Here is a 23,968-nt window from a genome sequence, read left to right on the forward strand (position 1 = left end):
TTAAAAAAGAAAAGAAATATATAATTTAATTAATTAATAAATTTTATTATATATATATATATATATATATATATATATATATATATATATATATATAAGTATTTATTATTATTTTTTTTATCTGGTCTCTAATTAATTTCTAGATTAAGGTTTAGAATGAAATTAAAATTATAGGTCAAAATCAATCACATGAGTACAATAATAAAAATCTATATCTTGAGATTATCTCTTATCTACAATTTTAAATTCTCCTACATTGAAAGACATGGTAAATTCCAAAATTAATAATCAGTCTTTCGCAAAGTCTAATTTCAATATACATAGATATCTGAATCGTGCCCTTGAGATGATAATGAAAATAATGATGCTGTTGATGATGACAATGATGATGATGATAATAGTGATGATGACGATAACGATGATACAACTAAATATTGTTGTCAATATTTCAGGCACGTACTTAGAATTTATTTATATTTCTTTTTCCTGTCATTATTATTGTTGTTATTATTATTATTATTATTATTATTATTATTATTATTATTATTATTATTATCATTATTATTATTCTACAGACACAGCCAATAATATACACTTCATCACGAATAATACATATATACGTGTGTGGGTGTGTGTGTGTATGTATGTGTGATTTCGTTATCAAATTTTAATTTGCATTAAACTAATCTCTTTTTTTATATAGTCCAAAAAAATGTTTTCGAACAAATATTTTATAATAATAAATAAATTATATATATATATATATAATTAACAATGTATATGTATATTTATTTGTATATATACATATACATATATATATATATACATTGTTTTATATTATTTTATATAATTTTGTATTCAATTTTTTAATCTTTTGTTTCTTTATTTTTACACAAATATATAACACAAATAAAATAGAGAGAAAAATAGAGACAAAGAGAGACAGAAAGAATGAACAGCAAAAAAGATATTTAATTGCTATGACTATAATAAAAAGTGTATGGTTCGAGTTACTTATGATGAAAATATTTGTTGTTCGTACGTTTTAATTTAAGATAATAAAGTTAGAAAATAAAAAAAGAGAAAAAATTAATCTTCTTATTCTGAAAAAGTAGATTATTTTTCTATATGATTCTTCAATAGTATATATTAATGTGTGTGAATAAAAATAATTTAAAGAAAAAAGTTTTTTAATTTGTATAAAGAAATTTTTCATTTAATAGCTTAACATTTGACAAATTATTTCACGATTTAATAATGCGTGAATCGTCTAACGTACAACAACTAGAGAATGCTTCGTAGAACGATGATTAAACTTCAAAACTGTTAAAAGATATTTCAGTTATTACTGATTTATCTACAAAAAAAAGTGGAAGAAAAGAAAATAAAAACAAAAAATAATCTAGGAAAGATAACTGATCAAGAGTGCATGAATAATCTACGAACTATTATTTGCCTGGAGAAAGATCACTCACTTTGTACATTAATTTAATCAACTAAAATTAATAATGATTCATATCTTCATGTTCGACTAACATTCATACAATTATTTCTCGTGAACAAGTTTACGGACTTGTCCGTACCTGTTGATTATCATTTGCTGATTTATCATTAACACCTTTACTTGTAACATCACTTTCATCTTGATGAAATTCCGATTTACTTGATAATGATATTTCTGAGGATCCTTCATTGTTCGATATATTGCTCAAGAGTTGAACACCATCCAAATCTTGGAATGACTTTTCGGAAGATTGTACGGACTGCCTGCATTCTTCATTAATTTTCTCTGAACTCCTAAAATTAATTTTCTCAATAGTATTCTTGTCTTTGATAATATCTTTACTTTGTATTGAATTAACCTGTTTTTTGCATGTCGTGTTTATATTTTCATCAGTTCTACGTATCTTTTTTAGATTCTTACTATCTTCATCGATTGTTTTATCATCAGCCGATCGTTTCATTCCAACTTTTTTATTAATCATCGGGTCATCTTTGTTATCTGAACATTCTACAACTTTTTGAATTTCTTTTACAGTAGGCTCAACATTAGGTTTATTAAGGGATGATGATGTTTGAGATATAGATTCTTTTGTCTGTTTGTTATTAACATCTTGTATCTCAACGTCGATTTTATGATGTTCAATACTTACATCGACATAACACATTTTTGACACTTCCATAGATTGACTGCTGTCATTATTATGACCAGGTGTATCATAACACGGTGTAGCACTAGGCGCATAAACATTTTCTAATTGATCGTATTGATTTATTGATTCCCCACTTTGTTGACTAATTTCTGACATATTGCCTTCTTTATCTTTTGGAAAAAGCTCTCGTTCATATTGTCTGCGTTCTAAATCTTTTTGTTGTTGATCTCTTCTTTCATTTCGTACTTGAGTATTTTCAGAAGACTGATTCGACATTGAAGTATTTACAGTTTCCAAATTCTCCGTGATTTCTATAGTAGAGGCAACTTTGGTGAATAATTGAATAGGTCTTTGGAATCCTTTTGATGGGTGAGGGGGAATAGATACAACTTCGCATTTACTAAAGCCTACTTCGGGAGAAAGTAAATACTGTGTGAAGTTGTTAGGAAAGAATTCGATGCTCTGATAATTTTTATATATTCGTTCCTGAAAAAAACGAACGAATTATTATTTTAATGAATAAAATCAAATACAAGTATATGAAAAACCCTAAAAACAAAAACAAAAATAAAATGAAAATAAAATAAAAATAAAAAGTGCATACCGTGAGATTCTTTTTCCTACCATAACTAGCCCATCCTTGTGGTTCCAATATCAATACACCCCCTGGACGTAATTGGGCATACATACGTTTGAAAGCTCGCTTTAGTCCAGCATCTCCATAATTTAAATGTATCCATTTAGTAATAGATAAACACAAAATTGTATCAAACTGAGGTTGTTCCAAACATAAAAGGGCATCATCTTCTAATACATAATTTCCCTGTAAAAAAATGTTTCAATTATTATTACACATATACATATATATATAATTACTATTATACTATATATATATATAATTATTATTCAAATTAAAAATGAATATTACTTGTACAAAATTAACATTATAAGGAAAACCTCTATGGTTTTTATTTTTAGTAAAACCAGGAATGTCAATAGGTCCATAATTAATTGGCATAGACATAGGAAAAAAGTTTGCATCTGAATCTCTTTGCCCTTCTCCATTGTCCTCATTGCTTGCAGGTGACTGGACGCAGTTCACATAATGTTTAACATTCTTACGTGCAATTTTAATAAGCATTCTGTCAATATCGATACCTGTCACATTTCGTGCTAATAAATCTCTTGCAATTGATAAAGTTATATGTCCAATATTACAGCCTATATCAAGAACATCTTTTCCAAAAAATAGATGTTTACGTTGAACAAATACAGTCAGTCTTGTATCCACAACATGATGTGGATTACGATATCCATAATATTTATTGTAATTACCATACTGGTAACGGGCATCCTTTTCTTTAAAATTTGGTAATGATTGTTGTTTTTTCTTTTTATCTTGGCTAGGACGATGTTGTGGTCGAGGCTTCCATGCACCAGGTTGAGGAATAACAGGACTTACAATTTTATCTTTCACGTCCAGCTTCCTTAATCGTTTATCTTTAGAATCTTCCAATCCTTTTAAACGTAATTTACCTTTATCTTTTTGAGGACTTTCCAATTTACAGTCTTTAACTTGACTTTCTAAAGGAGCATCAGAAACGATATCTTCAGGCAATGAAATAATTCTTTCTGAAACATTGCTACCATTCGATTCAACAGAATTTATAATCTCTGTGTCTTTTATTTCCGTTTCCTGTACTTCTTTTGTATCATCTTTCCCAGAATTAGAAGATGCACGTTTTCGCTTTTTATTACGCCGTTTAGAGCCTTTTTTTGTTGGAGAAATAAGTTGTTTTTCATATTCCTCATTATCATTACAATTGTTTAAATTAAGAGGATCACAAATATTTGGTGGAATTAAAACTTCGATTACTTCTTTTTTGTGCTTAGGCGTTGGTAAGGGACTTGATTTTGGAGTAACCGCATTCATAGCTCTGTTCACTTCTTCATCTTGCATACTATTTAAATTTAACGGATCACATATATTACCGCCTAAGAGAAATTTGGTTGGCGGTATGATAACACCTTCCTTCTTCCTACGTTTATATGGTGGAAAAAATTTGGTGTTATTGGTAAAACTTTGCAACCGCTTCCTTCCAAACTTAAAATGACGACTATCTTCATGCTTGTGCTTCTTATGGGAAGAACTGAAGACTTTTCGAGACTTTTCATTATCTTTCTTATTACTTTGGTTGACCTTCGCAGAACAATCTTCTTGAGTAGTAGTAGACATTGTTCTAACAAAAAAACAAGACAATACAAAATATTACTTAAAAAGTGTTAGAAAAATAATCATCTAGATACCTTAAACACAAATCATTATAAAAGATTTTTAAAAACTTGAAATTAACGTTTGAAATTATAGAATATAAAAAAAGAATCATATATTACAGACATTTTTAATACAAGTAGATAAATCTAAAAAAATAGAAAAATAAAAGTTGTTTATATTTATATATATATATATATATATAAATAGTATATCTAATTCCGAATTATAGAAAATAAATAAATATATATATACATAAATTATCTTTATTTTATACACTATACAAAGAAATTTAATTGTATTAAATGAAATTGAAAAAACATTTCAATTAATTATTTTACAATAACACAAAATATATATATATATATAACTATTTTAACTTTAACATATAATAATTTATAGGCTTAACGTGATAAGTAAAAAACAAATTTCGTAGTATATACATAAAATTTATCGTTCCCGCGATTGCGCATGCGTATAAGAAATTTGTGCGCACTGTAAACGGAATGATCACTAATACCCGAAGTTTTCGTTCGGCATTTCGCCGCTTTATAATCGTATAAGGTTAATAACTTACCTTTCAATACTTCTTTAATTATTATTAATTGATTTCAGTCGCAATGTCTTCCAGAATCAAATATGAAAATGTTTAGCTGATCGATAATAGACAAAAAGAAGAGAGGAAAGCACACCCGACTTAGAACTCCTACTGCTCTGCGCCCATTGACGGTAGAAAATAGCTGCTTCGCTCGCTACGCTCAAACTCCATTTTCTATGCGAATAGCTGATGTGAAGCCGAAGTCACCTTCGGTTACCTTCGGCAACCGAGCCGAATTCAATCATAAAAAAGAGCGACGCGTCACTAACAAAATAGTCATTCTATGATAGTTCAGAAACAACTTAATTTTATGAACTATTATTATTATTTATAAGATTAAATATATATTATATTTTATCGATAAAAAAGAAACAGGTAGATATATACATATATATATACACATATAAATATATATATACGTATACGTTTTGCATTTTTATTTATGAAATACAAAACTAACGGTCAAAAATCGTTAATGCAGCATTTCTTTTCCCCTAGTTTATATGCCTATATATATATATATAATTTATATAATAAATTTTAAAAATGGAAGCTTATAAAATTAAAATATTGACTATCCTAAATATTTTTATTTGAATTGTATGAAACTTTATTGAAAAATCATATAATCTGACAAAATAATCAAATAATCATACGAAAATGAATTAGATTTTAATGTGATTTAAATAATGAATCAATGGTCAAATTTTATCATTAATTGTCCATTTTTATTGGATAATATCATCCTTGTTAGTTACCGTGTGCAATCACGTGCGAACCCCGTATTAAATGTGGCGGGTTTCTCGACATTAAATTATCGACTTTTTTACAAATATGTTATAATAGTATTTTAAAATATCTTAGAGACAGATTATCAAAACTTTTACAAATTGTCAATAAAAAAAAAAAAAAAACAATCAATATAAAATTCAATATTTTTCAATTTATTTAAATTCAATATGAATTTCTTTAATAGTTCTCTACTTAATTATTCTATTGAAGACGTAGAACAGAGTATGGAAAATTTCAATATTAATAGTAAAAGAAATCTTTTTCATTATTATGACGTTACAACTTCACAAACATGGGATAATGAAAACCCTCTTAAACAATGTTCCAATATTTGTACAGAATCATATGTTGCTTCTACCAAAATGGATTTACTAAAGGTATCTCTCTATCTTTCTCTAACTATCAAACATATAAAAGAAAACTTTTCCATAAAAAAAATCTTTTAAATATAATATACTTTTAAACATTGAATATTTATAGTAAGTAAAGAATTTATTTAAACGTTTCTTTTAAATTTTATTCAATTTTTTTCTTATGTTAATATTATATATAACAATAATTAAATTATTTATTAAGAAAAACAATTAATACAATTAAAATGAGATGATATAGATATTGTTTTTATTTTACAATATGATCAAGAAAATGATATTCTTCAAAACAGACAATAATGTTGGAATTAAAAATCCATTACAGACACCAATGATAAAAAAACCTTTATTGATACCTACAGCACCTAAAAAGAAAAACAAGCAATGGAATAGGAATGGATTAAAGCCCAAAAAATTAACTTATAAAAATGAAATCGATGATAGGGATAGTGGTGTTTTTTTAGAAAATAGAAGTTATCGAAATAGTTCTGGATATTCTGAGATATGTAGTACTATAAAGTACAATATATTTCAACAAGAGAATAAAAAAACAGAAAAAATACCTAATACAAAAGGATTAATACAAAATTCCAATATATCATTACAACCTAGAGTCACCAGATCTATGACAAAAAAATTACAATTGTACGATAAAAATAATGAAAATAATATACAAGAAATACAGGGAATAATAGAAACACCTAGAAATATAAGAAGTAGTACAACAAAAGCTATATGTAATAAAAAATCAAGTAATTTTAATAAAAAGAAACCAAACTATAGTGAGGGAAAAGGTATTAACATAAGAAATGATATTAATCATTTACGTATATAACACAGAATATATCAATAATTATAAAAAAAAAAAGATAATTACAAAATATATATTTATCTACATATTGTCTTAATTTTTCATAGAAAAGTTAATGTATTGTAAATATTTATATTCCATTAAACAATATAATAGTATTTAACAAAATAAAATTGAAACACATTTAATTCGCTTTGTATCAATGCATAGTGTGATTGTTGGTAATTAAAAACTTGTTAATTGAAAAAAGAAAAATCTTATTGTCTTTTAGAATATAAAATAAATGATTTGGATAACAAAGAAAATGATCACAGTATGCAAATATTGTCTCAATACAATGGCAACGGAACATGGAAGGATATGTTACAATGGTTACAACCACGTCGAGACGTAGGTATGTGGGTAGAATGTTGTAGACAAAATTGTAAAAAATGGAGATATACTACAGATTATCATGATCCGGTAGCTGTACCTGTTAAATGGTACTGCGAAATGAATTCTGGTAAATAAATCTCAATATAAATCTTATATATATATAAATTATAAAATTTGTTAACTAATCGAAATATAATACTACAATTAAAATATTTTATTTTGTAGATGTGAAACTAGCGTCATGTGCTATTCCAGAAGAACCTAAACCCAAAGAAATAGAAAGAGATTTGATAGAAAATAAATATAATGCTGGAAGTATAGTATGGGCAAAAAGAAATACTTACTTATGGTGGCCTGCGATGGTAGATGATTGTCCTATTACATTTAGATATTATGAATTAAAAAAATTCTATTATTCCTGTAAGCATAAATATAAACAAATATACAGAAACGCGATTTTCTTTCTTTATAATAAAAATTTTTTTATAAATATGCATAGACATGTGTATCTTGTTCTAAGTTTAAATTGAATACATTATATTAATTGTATGTATATTTGTAATTATAGGTTAAATATCACGTGGTGTTTTTTGATCTGAATGAATTGACACATTCGTGGGTTATATGCAAAAGTATTAAACCATTTTGTATTGACAAGAATAATGTATTTCTTGAAAGGGTATATATATATAAAATATTACAATGAATATAATATATGAATAAATATTAAATTAATAAGAAATTTGATACTATTTATAATTTATATACTTAGAATTCTTTATGTTTACAGGCTTCTAAAATCAAAAAATATAAAAATAAAATAAAAGAAAGTTATGATTTAGCTTGTAGCGCTATTCCTATGACCATTTTGGAAAGATTAAAAAGATTTAGTTTTTTAGCTCTACACGAGTCTGAAATAACATTAACCAATAATGGGAACAAAATCGCTTCTACCAGTAATTACAAAAATAGTGTTACAACAAATGTTAAAATGGTAACACGCAATGATATTAAAAGATCAAATGCAGTATCTATTTCAAATTTATTAAATTTAATAGATGATTTGGATGAAATTATTCCAAGTTCTCAACCAAAACTCGACGCTACCATTCGATCAAAAAAAAGAAATTAAATAAAAAATAATTAATCCAGTTAAATAATATAAAAATTAATATAATATTTTATGCTATGTGAACACAGAAGTTGTAAATTTTACAAATAGATCTTATATTTTAGTTACTTTAATTCTGGAAAAAGGACAAAAAAATTATATGTACATACGATACATGTAAATTTACTTGAATCCTCGATGATTTTCTAAAGCAATTACTTCTTCGTGTTCCATTTCTATTATCATTAGAAGCATAAATAATACTTTTCAGTTTTATAAGTTTGTATAATACAATACTTAATATTACGTGACTAGCGACAAAACAAAGTAACTATTACATCATAAATTGGAAAGAAATGAATTCATGTAAACAAAACAAAAAATAAAAACCATCATTACTTATTCATATTGTGATTATTAAAAAATTATATTTAATTTTTAATATTTATTAATGATAAGATATTTATTCTTTTTAAAATAGTAAATATTAGGTTAGTGCATGAAATGTCGGATTTTTAAGTGAATATATAATACTACATATCTTTTTACAAAAGCTGTTTATTTAATCAAAATATGTTTGATTTGCTTCAGTACACTTTTCCCAGCAAGTCTTCAAAGCATAAATACCTGCTCTTCAAAAAACTATCTTTAGAATCAATAAACTCTGACATTAGACTATCTTCCGTGGATAAAGTGATGGCCTTGGAATATGAACATAAGCCTCATCCCTATCAGGCCACTTATTCATTTTTTTTCACCTTGCTAATTTGAGAAAGATGTCGCAATATCGTTGTATGATCAACTTTCATCCTAATAGCAAGTTCTGTCGAGGATTCAGATAGATTCGCTTCCACCAATGCCTTCAGATCATCATTTTTCACGATTATCCCTATCAAGCCACTTATTCTTTTTTTTCACTTTGCCAATTTGAGAAAGATGCCGCAATATCGTTGTATGGTCAACTTTCATCCTGATAGCAAGTTCCGTCGAGGATGCAGTTGGATTCGCTTCCACCAATGCCTTTAGATCATCATTTTTCACGATTGTTTTGGGTCTTCCTCGCGGTTCGTTTTGTAGTGAAATATCACCAGACCGAAATTTTTTAAACCAACGCTGCACTTTTCTATCGTTAATAGTATTCTCCCCAAACGCCTTGTTTATGTTTCGTGCCGCTTTTGCAGCATTATTACCAAGTTTATACTCATACAATAAAATTACACGAATTTCGGTGGAATTCATATCAAAACAAAATTCAAAACAAATAACAAAAGGGAACACATTTGAAAAAATCTCCTATGTTAAAATGTTAATCTGGCAATGGTCAGTGCGACTGGTGGAGGTAGAAACACAGAAGAACGAACGCTGTATAAAAAAATGTCCCCCAAATGTGGAAGAAATAAAGTTTTAGTCCAGAGTGCGCTGTAGTTGCTAAAGTGAGTCTCGCTTGAGCGCCGGTTTGTGCTCAGGCTTTAAATGTCTTTTAAATCGCCGGCTGTCAATATGTTAAATAAAATCATTTGTACATACCTGAAATTATAAACAGATTTATGTAATTATTGCTTATTAAATTATTTATTTAAAATTTGACGAACAAGCAAACTAATTAATTGAAAAAATTTTTAAATAATGGTATACATTTTATATTGCTTATTAATTAATAAATTAATAACAATGAAAAATGACATATCTTACTCAATGTAAAGTATATAACACATTTATAGTTCTAAATTTATGAAGAAATAGTTCTATATTCAAATCTAATAGTTTTAGTCCCAACAACAGTTAAAACAACATTTTCTAATTGATTGATAAGATTATATAAGTTCTCACTCGGGCGTATGCAATATTCACTTATCAAATCAATGACTCGATCTCTGTCAGATGATTTATCAGCTTTTAAACTTCCCAAGCAATGATCACATTGATCGTCATGCCGCCCTAGTGGCAGAAATAAGTATTAGTTATTTCTTACGTTTTTAGGGGACGGATTTTATTACAAATTGCCTATATCATTCGTTCTCTTGTGTTTCTACCTTTGTCGTACGACTATAAAAGAGATTATGTCAAAAACAAAAGCATAACAAAAACAAGAAAAACATTTGCACGTAAAAAAACGACATTTCATATGCACCAACCTAATACAAATTTAACAAATAATAAAACACGGCGTAATATTCTTAAATATAGTTTGTCGCGACATCTAGCGAACTAGATAGGTACTATTGTTGTAGTCGATAAAATGTATGTTTAGACGTACGATATATTCATCTTAGAACATTTTCGTTTAAGTTTTTTTTTCTTATATATGTATATATATACATTTTTTATCAAGTCCTATTACATCTATAATATATTACAAAATTGTACGCTATTTTATATATTAGGCAACCTAAAATTCTTAAATGTTTAAACATTAAAATATGTACTTAAATTTTATAGGATCTATAGGTATATCTTTATTAATGAACTTAATACAGAATTAATGTAAAATATCTAGATAAATGATTAATATATAATTACATAATATTAAATAGTGGTAAATTTTGTAATTATTACAAAATTAGGGATGAAAAAAAATTGGTCAAATATGGAGTAAATTTTGGCTTAAATGGAAATTGTACAAAAATATTCTCTATCAAATGGTATAAAATATGTTAATTTTAATATAATTTAAACATTAAATAAAATTCATATCTCGCTCTTTTATAATGATTTAGAGACGAGAAAATACCTGAATGTGAATAAATATATAAATATTATCATAAATATCGTTATCCAAAATGGAATAGTCGAATCACTTTGACTTTAGCGGGGAAACGAGGAATTTTGTTGAAATAACCGATAGATATCACTTTTGTCGAACTACATAGATACATACCAACGACCCATAATACCCTGAACCACGGCATGTGCCTTTCTATGTCAGCCATTTTGTAGTTTCCTTGAGAAATTGTGTGTTGAGTTGATTCTTCCTCTTGGTAAGAATTTTGTTAAATTGCCAAATGGCGTTAATTACATTTATCCGAATGATATAGATAATAATAATAGAATAGATAAACGAAGAAAAGAAATTTTTATTAGTTTTAACGTGAAATAAGATTTCGTTTTTAGCACACAGAGTGTTCTGTGTGTGATCACGGTATGTACTTACATCTCCGACTATATGAACCAGTAAACGAACCTTTCTAAAAGTATTAAGTGATAAAGATAGATTATATTCGATATTGTTTTACGATTAATAGTGATTTCATTATTGATTTATGATATATAAAAGTGTACTACGCGAATGATTACGATCCGTACATGCTTGCGTGCTCGTTCGCCCGGCCAGCATCTCACTCTATATTTGGCCAGTCGTCTCCAACATATTGCATATCTTGCCTTTTATACATTTTTACTTTTTATTCCGTAACCATTTCCGAAGAGCTATATCAAAAGGATACAATGTGACGTTCGAATCTATACGCATGACAGTAGTATAGAAACTTTCAATAAGAGTTCTGAAATTTTAGCATGTGCTTACCTCTCCTCTACCTTACATTCTCTCTGTCTCTCTCTCTCTCTCTTTCTCCTTCTCTCTTTCTCTTTCATCACTTTACTCTCAATTTGAAATCATTTCGGATTAGTCTTATATTTCTTCTATTCTCATATTTTGTGTAATGTTAAATTTATTGGTAATTAGAAATATATTGTAATAATTAAATATTTTATTAATGGGGGAACATTTTCGAAGTTGACATTTTCCTATACTTTCTATCTTCCTTTCTCTCTCTCTCTCTCTCTCTCTCTCTCTCTTTTCTTTCCCCTCTCTCTCTTTCTTCACCTCTCTCCCTTTCTTTACCTCTCTCCCCTCTTCACCCCTCTCTTCTCTACTCCTCTCCTCGCCTTTCCGCTCCGCTCCGCTCCTCTCCTCTCCTCTCCTCTCCTCTCCTTCACCTCCCTCTTTTCTCGTTTCTCTCTACTATCTGGTCAGTGGCAGTACAATGTATGATGCAGCAGATGTTTAAGCAATTTGTTTTAAATTCATTTATATATTAGTGACAATTGTGTATTATTAATAATGGAAATTTGTTACATATTTTAAATAAGATAGATATTTTCTTTTTTTCATCATCATTGATAAATATAATAGTATATTTTAATTTTCTTTTTTTTCTTACTATATTACGATAATGGCATTAATATTGAAGATCTATAGTAACAATTAATATATATATGTTTACTAGTAAAAGTAATAATATTGTAAAAATATTTTATATAATAGTATATGCTTTATATAAATGTTTTATATATCTCCACATGTAAGTTCACTTTTAAGGTTATTTAAACACAATTACACATACAATTCATATACACATTCTTCACACTCACATACATACATACATATCCAAAGTGTAATTTCTAGTGGAGTTTGTAATTAGAAATCTTTTTTCTTTTGTTGATGATGTAATTATTATTCTTATTATATTGTATTATATGATGTTATTATTATCATTCTTTTATACAATTTCTTTCTTTTTTTCTTTTCTCATATTTTTTTCAATAAAGTTTATATATATATATATATATATACTTTTTCCTATCTTTTTGTATAAATTATGAGATATTTTAAATCTTATGTCATAGTTTCCTTTATCGAGTAAAGTTTTTACTGCAGACATTAAGTAACCTATTCGATTGTATTAAATTGATAAAAAAAAGTATATTAATAATGTAAGTATTAAAGAATTAATTTTTGTAGAATCTCATATAATTTTATTAGTTTACACCTATCTAATATTAAAATTGATTTTATTCTGTTTAGGGAACGTGTACATGAATGGGGACATTGGGAAGCTCCCACCAGGGGCGGTTTATTCAACCACCCCTGAAACTTTGGGTCCAGTTACAATTGCTATTGAAGGTAATGAATTTAATTTAGAATATGATATTACGAATAAAACACAAAATGGAAATGAATTAATCCTTGATGCAGGTGTTAATCTATTGGAATCTTCAGCACAGCATAGCATAGGTATTGCAGGTGCAGTAGGATATAATCGTGTAGATGTTGCAACACTAGGTGATGTTTCTACTCCTTCAACCACGATGGCAGATCTGTCTGCTTCTGGTATACCTATGGATCAACTCAAACAGATGCTCTCTTCTCAGCTTGAATATTATTTTTCCAGGTATTTTAATCGTATTTATTTTATAATATAGTAGTATTATAATAATAATAATAAAAAGTCATTTATATCAATACTAATTATTTGTTGATCATATTAAATGACGTAATATATATTGTGATAATGAATTATTATAGAGAGAATTTAGCCAACGATACATATTTATTATCACAAATGGATAATGATCAATATGTACCCATATGGACAGTAGCTAATTTCAATCAAGTAAAGAAGCTAACAAAAGATATAAAACTTATAACAGAAGTGTTAAGAGAGTCTCCAAATGTTCAAGTGGATGAAGAAGGTCAAAAAGTAAGACCTAATCATAAGCGGTGTATTGTCATTCTGCGTGAAATACCTGATAGTACACCATTGGAAGAAGTAAAGGTTAGTTGTATATAATCAATGTCAATTTATTTCTACAAATTTGAATAATAATTATATTCAATAATCTATAATAATAATTTATAATTTTCTCTTGATCTTTCACTCCATACATATAAAATCTTTAGAAAATTAGATTTAATACTACTCTGTGAACTACAATTCTAGAATTTATTCTCTGGTGAAGGATGCCCAAGGTTTATTTCTTGCGAGTTTGCTCATAATAGCTCTTGGTATGTAACATTTGAATCTGACGAGGATGCTCAAAAGGCCTATAGGTTTTTACGTGAAGAAGTTCGAGAATTTCAGGTAAATTTTAATTTTTTTTTATTCCCTCTTCTGTATATAGTTCTATATATTTATTTTTTCTTTTGTTTTATTCTTTCTCTCTCTCTCTCTCTTTTTTTTTTTTTTTAATATTTGAACAAGAAAAATTTGATTTATGTAACAACAATGCAATAAGTCAAAATTTAACTATCATATGCACTTTTTAATTAGGGAAAGCCAATAATGGCTCGAATCAAAGCCAAACCAATGAATAGGTTACCAATACCTGTTGTTGCTGGGGTAGGTGGCATTAAAAATGGTTACAGAACTCCACCACCTCCACCCGTTTATGATCCAAGTAATTATACGGCTGGACAACAACGCTTCCTATATCCAAACGGTACCACTATACCGCAAACTACTTTGCCACCTTATGCTAATCAGGTTCATGTTTATGTGAGTATAAATAAACATTTACTGTTTAAAGGAGCATAAATAAACGTATGTAAATAACAGTAATATATATCAAAATCTGAATAAGCTATTTTAGTAAATGTACATATACTTTATTTTCTTGTATTTTTTTTTCTTTACTTTTATTTAGCATCAACCTTTTTACCCTGCTGGAATGATGCCTTGGGGGCCAGCAAGTCCTGCTTATTTCGATATGTCAAGTGTTTTTACAATGAATCGAATTACTCCTCATAGTACATTTAAACCTCATAATACGAAATATAATCCAAGACACAGGTATGAAATTTAAAATAAAATCTTGTAACAGATGTATATATGTAATATTAATCTATTTATGTATAGATATTTATAGGTAATATATTTATATGTTTAACATATAGAAATAAACAAAGAAATGGTCCTGAAAGAAGTTGTCCAATGGACAGTGGAGGTGGAATGGTACCTATGGGCCGTACATCACATCCTCCAATAAGTGGTGGACCAGTCTCTTTGGCAACGCCATCTCCTACCTTTACATCCAATGTACCTACAATAAAATCCACTCCTGTTTCCTGTCAAAGCGGCACAAAGTTCCATTCTTCCCATGCAGGACTATCTAATGCGGAAATACAATATAACAGTAATCCAACGAAAGGGCCACAAGAAAACGATATACAGACGTTGGAAACTGGAGTGCAATTTCCACGTCATCGTATACATCGTCGGACCAAAGATCAAGATACTATTTCCAAGGCAAACAATAATGCTCTACCATCGATCAGGGAGACAACTGTCAACAGTAATAACAACACACAATATAATCGAGGGGTACAGTTTGATTTAGAGGCTTCGGCTTTTCCCCCACTTCCTGGCCTAGACGCCGATCTTACGAAAATCCATAATGCAACTATAGAAACAGTTAATAATGATAGCTCACAGTCACAAAATAGACTGTCGGACGTGGTCAAAGGAACAGCAAAACTCAAAAATAATAAGGAAAAAGATCCTTCAACTAATCATCAACAATTGACAAATAATAGTAGGTCTGCAAGTCCCGGATCGAGCGCTGGTGGACATACTGGTTTATTAGAGGCTAACACTGGTTCTGGAGGTTCGAACACACCTGCCGTAGCTACAGTCTCAAGCTCCAATCAATCTGCTAGCAACACTGATTCCACTGACATCGCCCTCAGCACCATCACCCTTACTCCTCCGTCGTCTCCCGATAAGTGAGTGTGCCTTTATTTATATATATGTGTGTATATGTACGAATTATACGTATGTCTCTATATATGCATAAACAACACATATATATGCATATATAAACAAAAATATTTGATATATATATAATATGCATATAATACTCGCACGTATTCGTGTTTACGCGTTAAAACACGGACGCTTCTTTATTTTGATCTTTTTTTTCTTAAGAAAGAAAAAAAATCATTCAATGACACACACTACAGTGCAACTATAAATTGTTGTTACTGATGATCGAGTCATCTTGTGGATTTTGTATGTGTGCACTCATGTGTATGTGTAAGCGCGATCTTAGCACGCAAGTAATGTGCAATCAGTGGGTGGCTATATAGCAACGATACATATACGTCGCATGCGCATTCACACGTGACATAACACATACACGCTCTTCTCATATATAGAAGCAGGCGAGCGCGCGCGCTTGAATAAAGCGATACAAAATTAAGGTGTGCAAAATTGTGTTTGTATGTTGGTTGTTGTTGCTTTAGTTTTTCTGTTATATGGATATAGTTATTATCTTCATTCTTGTTTTCTTTGTATTATATTTGATAATCAAGACATTTCATTGTTTCAACATTATATACTATAACGCGCATTATCTTATTGCTTGGAGGAAGGAATTTACATATTTGCAATTTTTTTTTCTTCATAAGATTCCTGAATTTTAAGAGATCGTAACATAATAATATTACTATTATATTGAATACATTAAATATATATATATATATATATATATATTAGAATATATTAAACAGAGCATGTTAAGACTCAGGTGAATCATTATTAAATTAATTTCTATTCTTTTAAATATATATTGTGGTGGGTTTATATAAACTATATTTGGTAATTTGGTAATTCCAACGTGCCATTCCTTGTTACGACTTTGTTTAAAGGAGTTTGCACAAATTTAATTAATTTTGTCATGGGAACTGCATAATTTTCTTTTCCTTTTTTTTCTCTCCTTTTTTCCTATAAAATAAAATAATTGCATGCATCAAATATAAAAGGCACATAATTGACATTTTTTTTCCTGAAACTCGGTACAATACAGTATTGTCATAAAATTATTATTCTTAAATATGGTATTATAAACATGTGTTATTAAGTTATTATACAATGGGTATATAACTTTTGTAAAAGTGTGTGAAATACTTAAGTGACGTAAAATGAAATGTGCATATATAATCTGCATGAAAAAAGTATTTACTAGAATTTGGCAAGGCAACTTTATTGTTAATCTTTTTTTTATTTTTTAGATCTCTTACAAATTCTTATAATTTCGTTTATATGAATTCACACATTTCAAGTATTTCCATGTATCTGTATATATGTATTTTTAAATCTTTTATTTACTTTAATGAATCAGCAGAAAGTTACGTAATATATTTTGTTCATATTATTATTTTCTCTTATTTACTATTACCACCACAATTACCATCAACAACATTACCACTGTCATTGTCACTGACACATTCACTGTCACTATCACTGCCACATTCACTGTCACATTCACTGTCACTGTCGCTGCCGCTGGTGCCGGTATTAATAATGATATCATTATTACTATTTGACAATGGTGATAATGATAATGTCGATAATTATAAGAATAAGAATAAAAATAAGAATAATAATAATGATGATGATGATGGTGGTCGTAGTGGTGGTGGTGGTGATGGTGGTGGTTGTAGTGGTGATGGTGGCGATAGTGATGATGATGATGATGATAATAATTATGATAATTATAATAATAATAGTGATAATGATGACGATGATGATGATGATGATGATAATGATGATGGTGATGATGATGATGATATGATGCTGCTGATCATTTATATTATAATGATGATAATGATAATGATAATGTTAATGTTATTATTATTATTAATTATTCACACTAGTGCTGGTGCTAGTGAAAATGTTTAATATTAGTATTATTAACATCATTATATTGTTTTAATTATTTAGTTAAAAGTTAATTTTAAAAAAAGCAATTCTATTACTATCATAGTTTTTAATATAATAATATGTTATATCATTTTTTACACACACATACACACACACACACACGCGATAACATGGAAAAAAAGAATATAATTCTATAGATTTTCATTGTCAGTAAAGGTAAATAAATGTACGTATATTGGTTCGTTAACAATGTGTTGCAATTTTGCACAAACCTGTTCCCTTTTTTTTTATAAATATGTTGATAATAATAGTAATAATAATTTAGTGCATGGTTTTCTAATTTGTATATCAACTGTTCTCTCTCTTAGTTGTTTATCGTATTTAATATCTATGTATATATATTGTACTTATGCATGCTCAGGTATTGTTCTTTCTTACTGAAATGCACCGCTGACAGATCTATAAAGACTGATGAAATGAATATGATGAATGGTGTGGATGAGGCCATAACTACAAACACCACTGCAGCAGAAGAGTCTGATCCAGTGACCAGGTGCGCTTGTAACATCCCTACTGCCTCACAGAATTCCCAGTTACATACTGGAGTTACATCTGCCTTTCCCTTAGTAAGTATTTTTATTTTGTGTGTTTAGTGGTAATATTCTTCTAATATCTAATCGCTTTTATTATTATTTCCAATTTTATAAGCCACTTTCTCTCTCTCTCTCTCTCTCTCTCTCTCTCTCTCTCTCTCTCCTCTCTTCTTTTCCTCTTCTTCTTCTTCTTTGTATGCATTTGAATTAAATCTCTATATACAGATAGTAATAGATTTTTAAAAATGTTCTTTTTTTTTTTAATTTTTATTATTTTTATGTAAAAAGTATTTTATACATAAACAGTAAAAAAAAATTAAATATTTTACTTTGTTATTATGTGTTTTTGTTTTTTATTACCTTAGGATGTTACGAAGCCAAGCTATGCTCAAGTAGCACAACATTGTCGTGACTTACCTTGTACAAAACATAAAACAGATGAAAAAGATGGAAACATCTAAACTATTAAGTGAGTAATATTTATGTATGGATTTCTGTTCGTTTGTTGTAGATATACAAAGTTTTAGATTTAACACCAATATATATATATATATATATATATATATATATATATATATATATATGTATGTATGTATGTATATATAACTAGTGCATGAAAACAAAATTAAAAAACAATATAACATTAGTATATTTACAGATACTGCTACAATGAATTTCAATTTAGCTATATTACCATTAATTTGGGTTGAGTGCATTGAATGAATGCACACTGCTTTCATCCTGTTAAGTGGATGTGGTGGAAATGAAGAAAACTTTTTACATTGTACAGTGATTTTGCCTACTATGAATGTGTATTAATTAACTATGAATCATAAACAAATTATTTCGGGAAACAGCGATTACCCTTACATTTAAGAGTTATGTTTATTGGCAGAACAACATGCTGCATAGACGAATATTGTTATTGTTTTGGTTCTGTAATTTTGGAGGTACATATTTGTTAGCTTGTAAAAATATTAAGCTAATGTATTAATCTTTTAATTCCTTTCTCTCCTAACTTTTGCCTCCACAACACCCCCTTCCCTCTTCCTCCGAATTGCCTACACACTTTCACAATACAGGGCCGTAACTGGGAAATATTATCATTAGTGCCAAAAAACTTACTATGGATATTTTTTAATAGATATTGACCTTTTTCTTTGTTCTCTCTCTCTTTTCTCTCTTTCTCTCTCTTTTGCTCTCTCTCTCTCTCTCTCTCTCTCTCTCTATTTCTTTTTCCACTCTTTCTCTTTTTTTTCTTTCCTTCTTTCTGTTTCTTTAATTGAATTAGCAATCATATCATCCTGGAAAAAATGTAATGTTTTTCGTATAATGCAAGCAACAGACTGAACCTTTGATATAGGTTTCTTAATCTTAGTTTATTGTATGTGTACATAATTGAGCGAAATATATTTTCCAGAATATTGATTATGTATATAAAGAGATAAACACAACCACACAAAATAATGGACAACAACTTTCAGTTCGTATTCTTTTTACTAAAAATCTACTTTCATTCATCTGTCTGTATAGTTACTCTGCTTTTAGATAATATTTGCTTATTTATCTGCAGCTATGATTAAACATGTAAATATTTAATATATGGAAGAAGATAAAGAAAATAAAAAAATATTATCGCAAAGAATAAGTACTCTAGAATTTCTGAAAGAATTATCAATAAAAATAAATTATTAAAGGCAAGATATATATAAAGTAAGAGAAATAACAAAAAAAAAATATATTTAATTATATTACGTAGCATCTCTTGCATAGATGCACTTTAAAGTGCTTTTGGATGCTTAGCTGAAATGAATAATTTTGTTTTAACAATAAATCAAATTTGTAACATTATGGGCAAATATATATAATGTGTATGGGAGCACTTGTTTTGATATTGCTAGATGTAAATAAAAATTAAATTTGCAGTCGTTAATACTTGCAGTATTTTGAGTTAGATTATATAATGTAAGCTATTTAGATGACATCATTTGAGAATGAACCATCCACATATTAGATCGGAGATTCTATGCGTTGGCATGTTATATTTTCCATTAAAAAATTTATTTATGTTTCAAGATTATAATGTGAAAGAGTAATGTTTTCATACTTCCTGTGGTTATTCATATTTAATGGTACAAAATCTTGGATAAAAAGAAAATTTAAAAATCATTTTAAAGAGAAGATAGAAATAATTTATAAGATAAAATTTAAACAAATTTTTCTCTATGGACACATGTATTTGACAAAACTATATGGTTATGTTATAAAATATAAATTATAAAATAATTTTGAAAATATAACATTCCATGGTGTTCCAAATACTTTCTAGTCTTTACTAGAGAAGCTTTAAGTGATTTATTCCAATTTTAATCAGACGCAGATTAATCAGAAATTAATCGTTATCAATATTCTGGAATATATTATTCTGTTTCTATATTGAGATCAAAAGAAACAACTGTTATAAAATATTGGAATACCTGATTACGGCACTGACTTTCCTTTTTGATGACACTGTTACGAGAGATAACATACCGTTTAGAATTATGCTTATAAGCAAATAATATAAGAAATGTCAGAAAAAAAATATGGTCTTTGAGCACACATTTAAGTGCCTCAAGTGTTGTGTATATTACAGGAGCTTGGCTTTAGATGTTATATGATTATATGTACCTATACATTATATAGTAAAGAGCGCATATGATATATTTGTTACTGATATGCGTACAGAAATTGAAGTAACGGATACTGAAACAAAAAAAAACCAATCTCCTAAATAATGAAAAAAATTCAATGAGAATGAAACTATATCTTAAGTTTACAACGCTGCCTTTTTTTTATATTTTAAATGATTAGGTACAATATTTAATATACACAAAAACAAACAAACAAAAACCACATTAATTGCCTGCGCTTTAAAGTAAATTAATATATGAATTATATATCTGAGTTTGTATGTTGGTGCTTTAAACAAAAAATTTTTACTTTAAACGACAGAGAGCTCTATAGACTTTACAACATTGTATTCAGATGAGACACATTTGTAAGTAGCTCTACAGTCATTCGGATTCTAAAACAACAACAACAATTGCAATAAATATTGGTGGTGTACGCGTATAGGTATTATATAAACCTTGTCATTGATGAATCCATAAACGCTTATTATTACTAAAAACTGCGATATATGTTGAAATAGAATATTTCAACCATGATTTATCTTTTTATTATTTTTCTTTTCTTTCTTTTTTTGTTTTTGAGGTTAATTGATATATCATTTGTGATCTGTACTTTTTAGTTAAAAAAAAAAGCATCTACTTCGATAAAGTATATTAAATAAGTGTTTGGAATTATATGTATATTTAATAAGACAAAATATAAACATGAAAATATGATAAATTATTTCGTATTATCTACAACAGAGAAAAAAAACAAATAAATTGTTACATTTACTTTAAAACAAAACTTTGCGGCTGTTTTTTCATTATATCTATATATAGTAGTACACATAATAATATAGTTGATAAGTAAAATGCAACAATGAAATATAAGTTTATTTTGATGAAATTAGATCTACAATTTAATGATAAGAAGTCATTTTTTTTACAAACAATTCATAAATGAACTGTTCTCACAAACCAAAGTGATTAACTCCACTTCGAGAATATTTTAAAGTTTTAGTAACAAAGCATTTGAATGATGCCTAGCTTTCTATATTTATATAATTAATTTCTTTAAAAATTAGGCTTGACGCTATTGAGTAACAAACATTTTTATAATTATTGATGATTAATAAATTACATAACAATGTATGTAAATTTTTTTTTATCAAGTTTTTCTACTTTTTGTTTTGTGGTATTAATCGGTTTGGCAAATGAGTGGCTCAAATGGCTTCTTTGATACATACATATATAATAATATGTAAAATACGATCATAAGAGGGTAAGCTTTCATAAATTTATCAATCACAAGGTTTACTAATATATATATGGAAAATATAAAGAAAAAAAAGAAAATATTTGATGAACATTAATCGCATTTCTTGATATATATTTCTAAAATTTTAGAAAACTTGAATAACGTAAAGATACTTTATCCTTTACTTTATATATTAATTTTGAGAACATTGTATATGGTGAGTTATGTGTATGCATTGATGAATATGTTTAAAATTCCTATAAAAAACATGATATGTGAAAATTTGGCGACATGTTTAAGGAATATATTCGTAAAGAGTGCATTCATAACATCGGTTGCTCTCCTTTGTTGATATATTGTATAAGCGTATAAAACTAAAGTCGGATATATCAGTGACATAAGATGATACCTTGGATCTGATTGAATTATGATTGTTCCTTAAAAGAGAAATGTCTGTTTATGGTGTAACAAAATTATGTCTGTGAAGAAACCAATTATTATTCTATATAAAATAGAATGGAAAAAAAAATATTGGGATTTATATACGGTCAACAACAGTATAATAAAATCTCTTATAAAAAGTCTATTTCATAGAAAGTGCTATATTAATCGTGTGGTACTTTGGAAAAAAAAATAAATAAATAAAATAAAAAGAAAAACAAATCTTTTGGTAAGCAGTTGTGAGATCAAATTATATCTGTAAGACATATTATAACTTTGTTCTCTTTTTAATGACCCTGTTACAGTATTGTACAGTATTGTAACTGGTAATTTTTTGTTATCTCGTACATCAGAATAAACTGTGATTAGATTCAAGTCCGACACATAAACACAACATTAATGTAACTCCATTTTATAGGCCGCAAGCAGCCTATAGAAAGTCTGATTTTTTATCTGCAATGAAAATTTGTGTACTATAATATGATCTATGACGTTTGTTTATTATTATGTAAAATGGACAGATTTCAAAATTAAATATTAATTACTGTTACCTACTTTATTTTTACTTTCACAAATTTAATCACATTTAGTTGTGTATTGATCTTTTTTTTTTTTTTTTTTTTTTAAATACCTTTCATACGAATACAAATACAATCTTTCATGATGAAAAATACATTTGATATGTTATAATAAAATAAATTTCAGCTGTGTGTATATGAAAACACAAAAATAGCTTAATGACAGATAATATATCAAATGAAGAAAAAAATTAATGAATTTATTTTGTATTTTTACTTTGGTTAATTAACTTTTTATTTGTATTTAATTTAATTGTTCCTGTTACTCTTATATAATCATGTAAAATTAAAATGTTATTTTCGTGTGTTTATGTGGATAGAAAAAAACACAATACTGAGGTAAAACTGATATTTTGTGAATAAGTATATATTATATATAAAAAAAAGAAATTGTTCCCTTACAAGAACAATTAATAATTTTATGCCTTATAACAAATTGTAAATCAATTAATATACTAATATAAAAGTAGATTAAAAATAAAAACTTTAATATGCATGTATTATTTAAATCTAGATAAGTT

The 23,968-nt window shown here is 27.6% G+C and overlaps 3 protein-coding genes and 1 long non-coding RNA gene across 12 annotated transcripts; 2 read left to right on the forward strand and 2 right to left on the reverse strand.

Moving 5' to 3' along the window:
- Positions 1-194: 194 nt before the first annotated feature.
- On the reverse strand, positions 195-5,398 carry LOC107065484 (7SK snRNA methylphosphate capping enzyme). Of its 2 annotated transcripts, XM_015319214.2 has the most exons (5): positions 5,003-5,398; positions 3,082-4,393; positions 2,758-2,976; positions 1,863-2,639; positions 1,634-1,797 (listed from the first exon to the last, which is right to left on the reverse strand). In XM_015319214.2, the coding sequence occupies exons 2-5, from the start codon at positions 4,387-4,389 to the stop codon at positions 1,780-1,782; spliced, it is 2,322 nt and encodes a 773-aa protein (XP_015174700.1). In that variant the 5' UTR covers positions 4,390-4,393; positions 5,003-5,398; the 3' UTR covers positions 1,634-1,779. The 2 variants fall into 2 exon arrangements, with proteins under 2 accessions (XP_015174699.1, XP_015174700.1); XM_015319213.2 differs by having other exon boundaries at positions 195-2,639.
- An 813-nt stretch (positions 5,399-6,211) lies between these two features.
- LOC107065486 (uncharacterized) lies at positions 6,212-8,885 on the forward strand. The gene is given in 6 exon segments (XM_015319216.2): positions 6,212-6,980; positions 7,269-7,499; positions 7,598-7,775; positions 7,777-7,792; positions 7,941-8,051; positions 8,163-8,885. Coding segments are annotated over 6 exon segments (1,410 nt in total). The 5' UTR covers positions 6,212-6,448; the 3' UTR covers positions 8,505-8,885.
- Positions 8,886-9,023: 138 nt separating this feature from the next.
- Positions 9,024-10,837, reverse strand: LOC107065487 (uncharacterized). The gene is made up of 2 exons (XR_001475607.2): positions 10,176-10,837; positions 9,024-10,010 (listed from the first exon to the last, which is right to left on the reverse strand). It is a non-coding gene; the product is annotated as an uncharacterized LOC107065487 (long non-coding RNA).
- Positions 10,838-11,368: 531 nt separating this feature from the next.
- Positions 11,369-23,419, forward strand: Larp4B (La-related protein 4B). 8 transcript variants are annotated; one of them, XM_015319218.2, is made up of 11 exons: positions 11,371-11,461; positions 13,288-13,386; positions 13,459-13,654; positions 13,789-14,038; positions 14,204-14,344; positions 14,534-14,758; positions 14,907-15,052; positions 15,157-15,984; positions 18,345-18,549; positions 18,882-18,985; positions 19,175-23,419. In XM_015319218.2, the coding sequence occupies exons 2-10, from the start codon at positions 13,299-13,301 to the stop codon at positions 18,975-18,977; spliced, it is 2,175 nt and encodes a 724-aa protein (XP_015174704.1). In that variant the 5' UTR covers positions 11,371-11,461; positions 13,288-13,298; the 3' UTR covers positions 18,978-18,985; positions 19,175-23,419. The 8 variants fall into 8 exon arrangements, 7 of the variants coding, with proteins under 7 accessions (XP_089034033.1, XP_089034031.1, XP_015174708.1 ...); XM_015319221.2 differs by having other exon boundaries at positions 18,381-18,549; XM_015319220.2 differs by lacking the exon at positions 11,371-11,461 and adding an exon at positions 13,115-13,196.
- The last annotated feature ends 549 nt before the right edge of the window (positions 23,420-23,968 follow it).

The sequence above is a fragment of the Polistes dominula genome, unplaced genomic scaffold (genome assembly GCF_049000335.1).
Source record: "Polistes dominula isolate Pdom_NZ unplaced genomic scaffold, Pdom_raw_medaka contig_24, whole genome shotgun sequence".
NCBI classification, from domain to species: Eukaryota; Metazoa; Arthropoda; class Insecta; order Hymenoptera; family Vespidae; genus Polistes; species Polistes dominula.

What these genes read in the sequence shown, in the direction of transcription:
- Larp4B (XM_089177907.1), top strand. Translation starts at nt 13,299, where the DNA reads ATGAATGGGGACATTGGGAAGCTCCCACCAGGGGCGGTTTATTCAACC. An exon ending in CACCATTGGAAGAAGTAAAG is followed by an intron (nt 14,039 to 14,203) that starts GTTAGTTGTATA and finishes CTACAATTCTAG; the next exon opens with AATTTATTCTCTGGTGAAGG. An exon ending in AAATATAATCCAAGACACAG is followed by an intron (nt 15,053 to 15,156) that starts GTATGAAATTTA and finishes TTTAACATATAG; the next exon opens with AAATAAACAAAGAAATGGTC.
- LOC107065484 (XM_015319213.2), bottom strand. Translation starts at nt 4,389, where the DNA reads ATGTCTACTACTACTCAAGAAGATTGTTCTGCGAAGGTCAACCAAAGT. An exon ending in ATAATGTTAATTTTGTACAA is followed by an intron (nt 2,977 to 3,081) that starts GTAATATTCATT and finishes ATTTTTTTACAG; the next exon opens with GGAAATTATGTATTAGAAGA. An exon ending in GTAGGAAAAAGAATCTCACG is followed by an intron (nt 2,640 to 2,757) that starts GTATGCACTTTT and finishes CGTTTTTTTCAG; the next exon opens with GAACGAATATATAAAAATTA.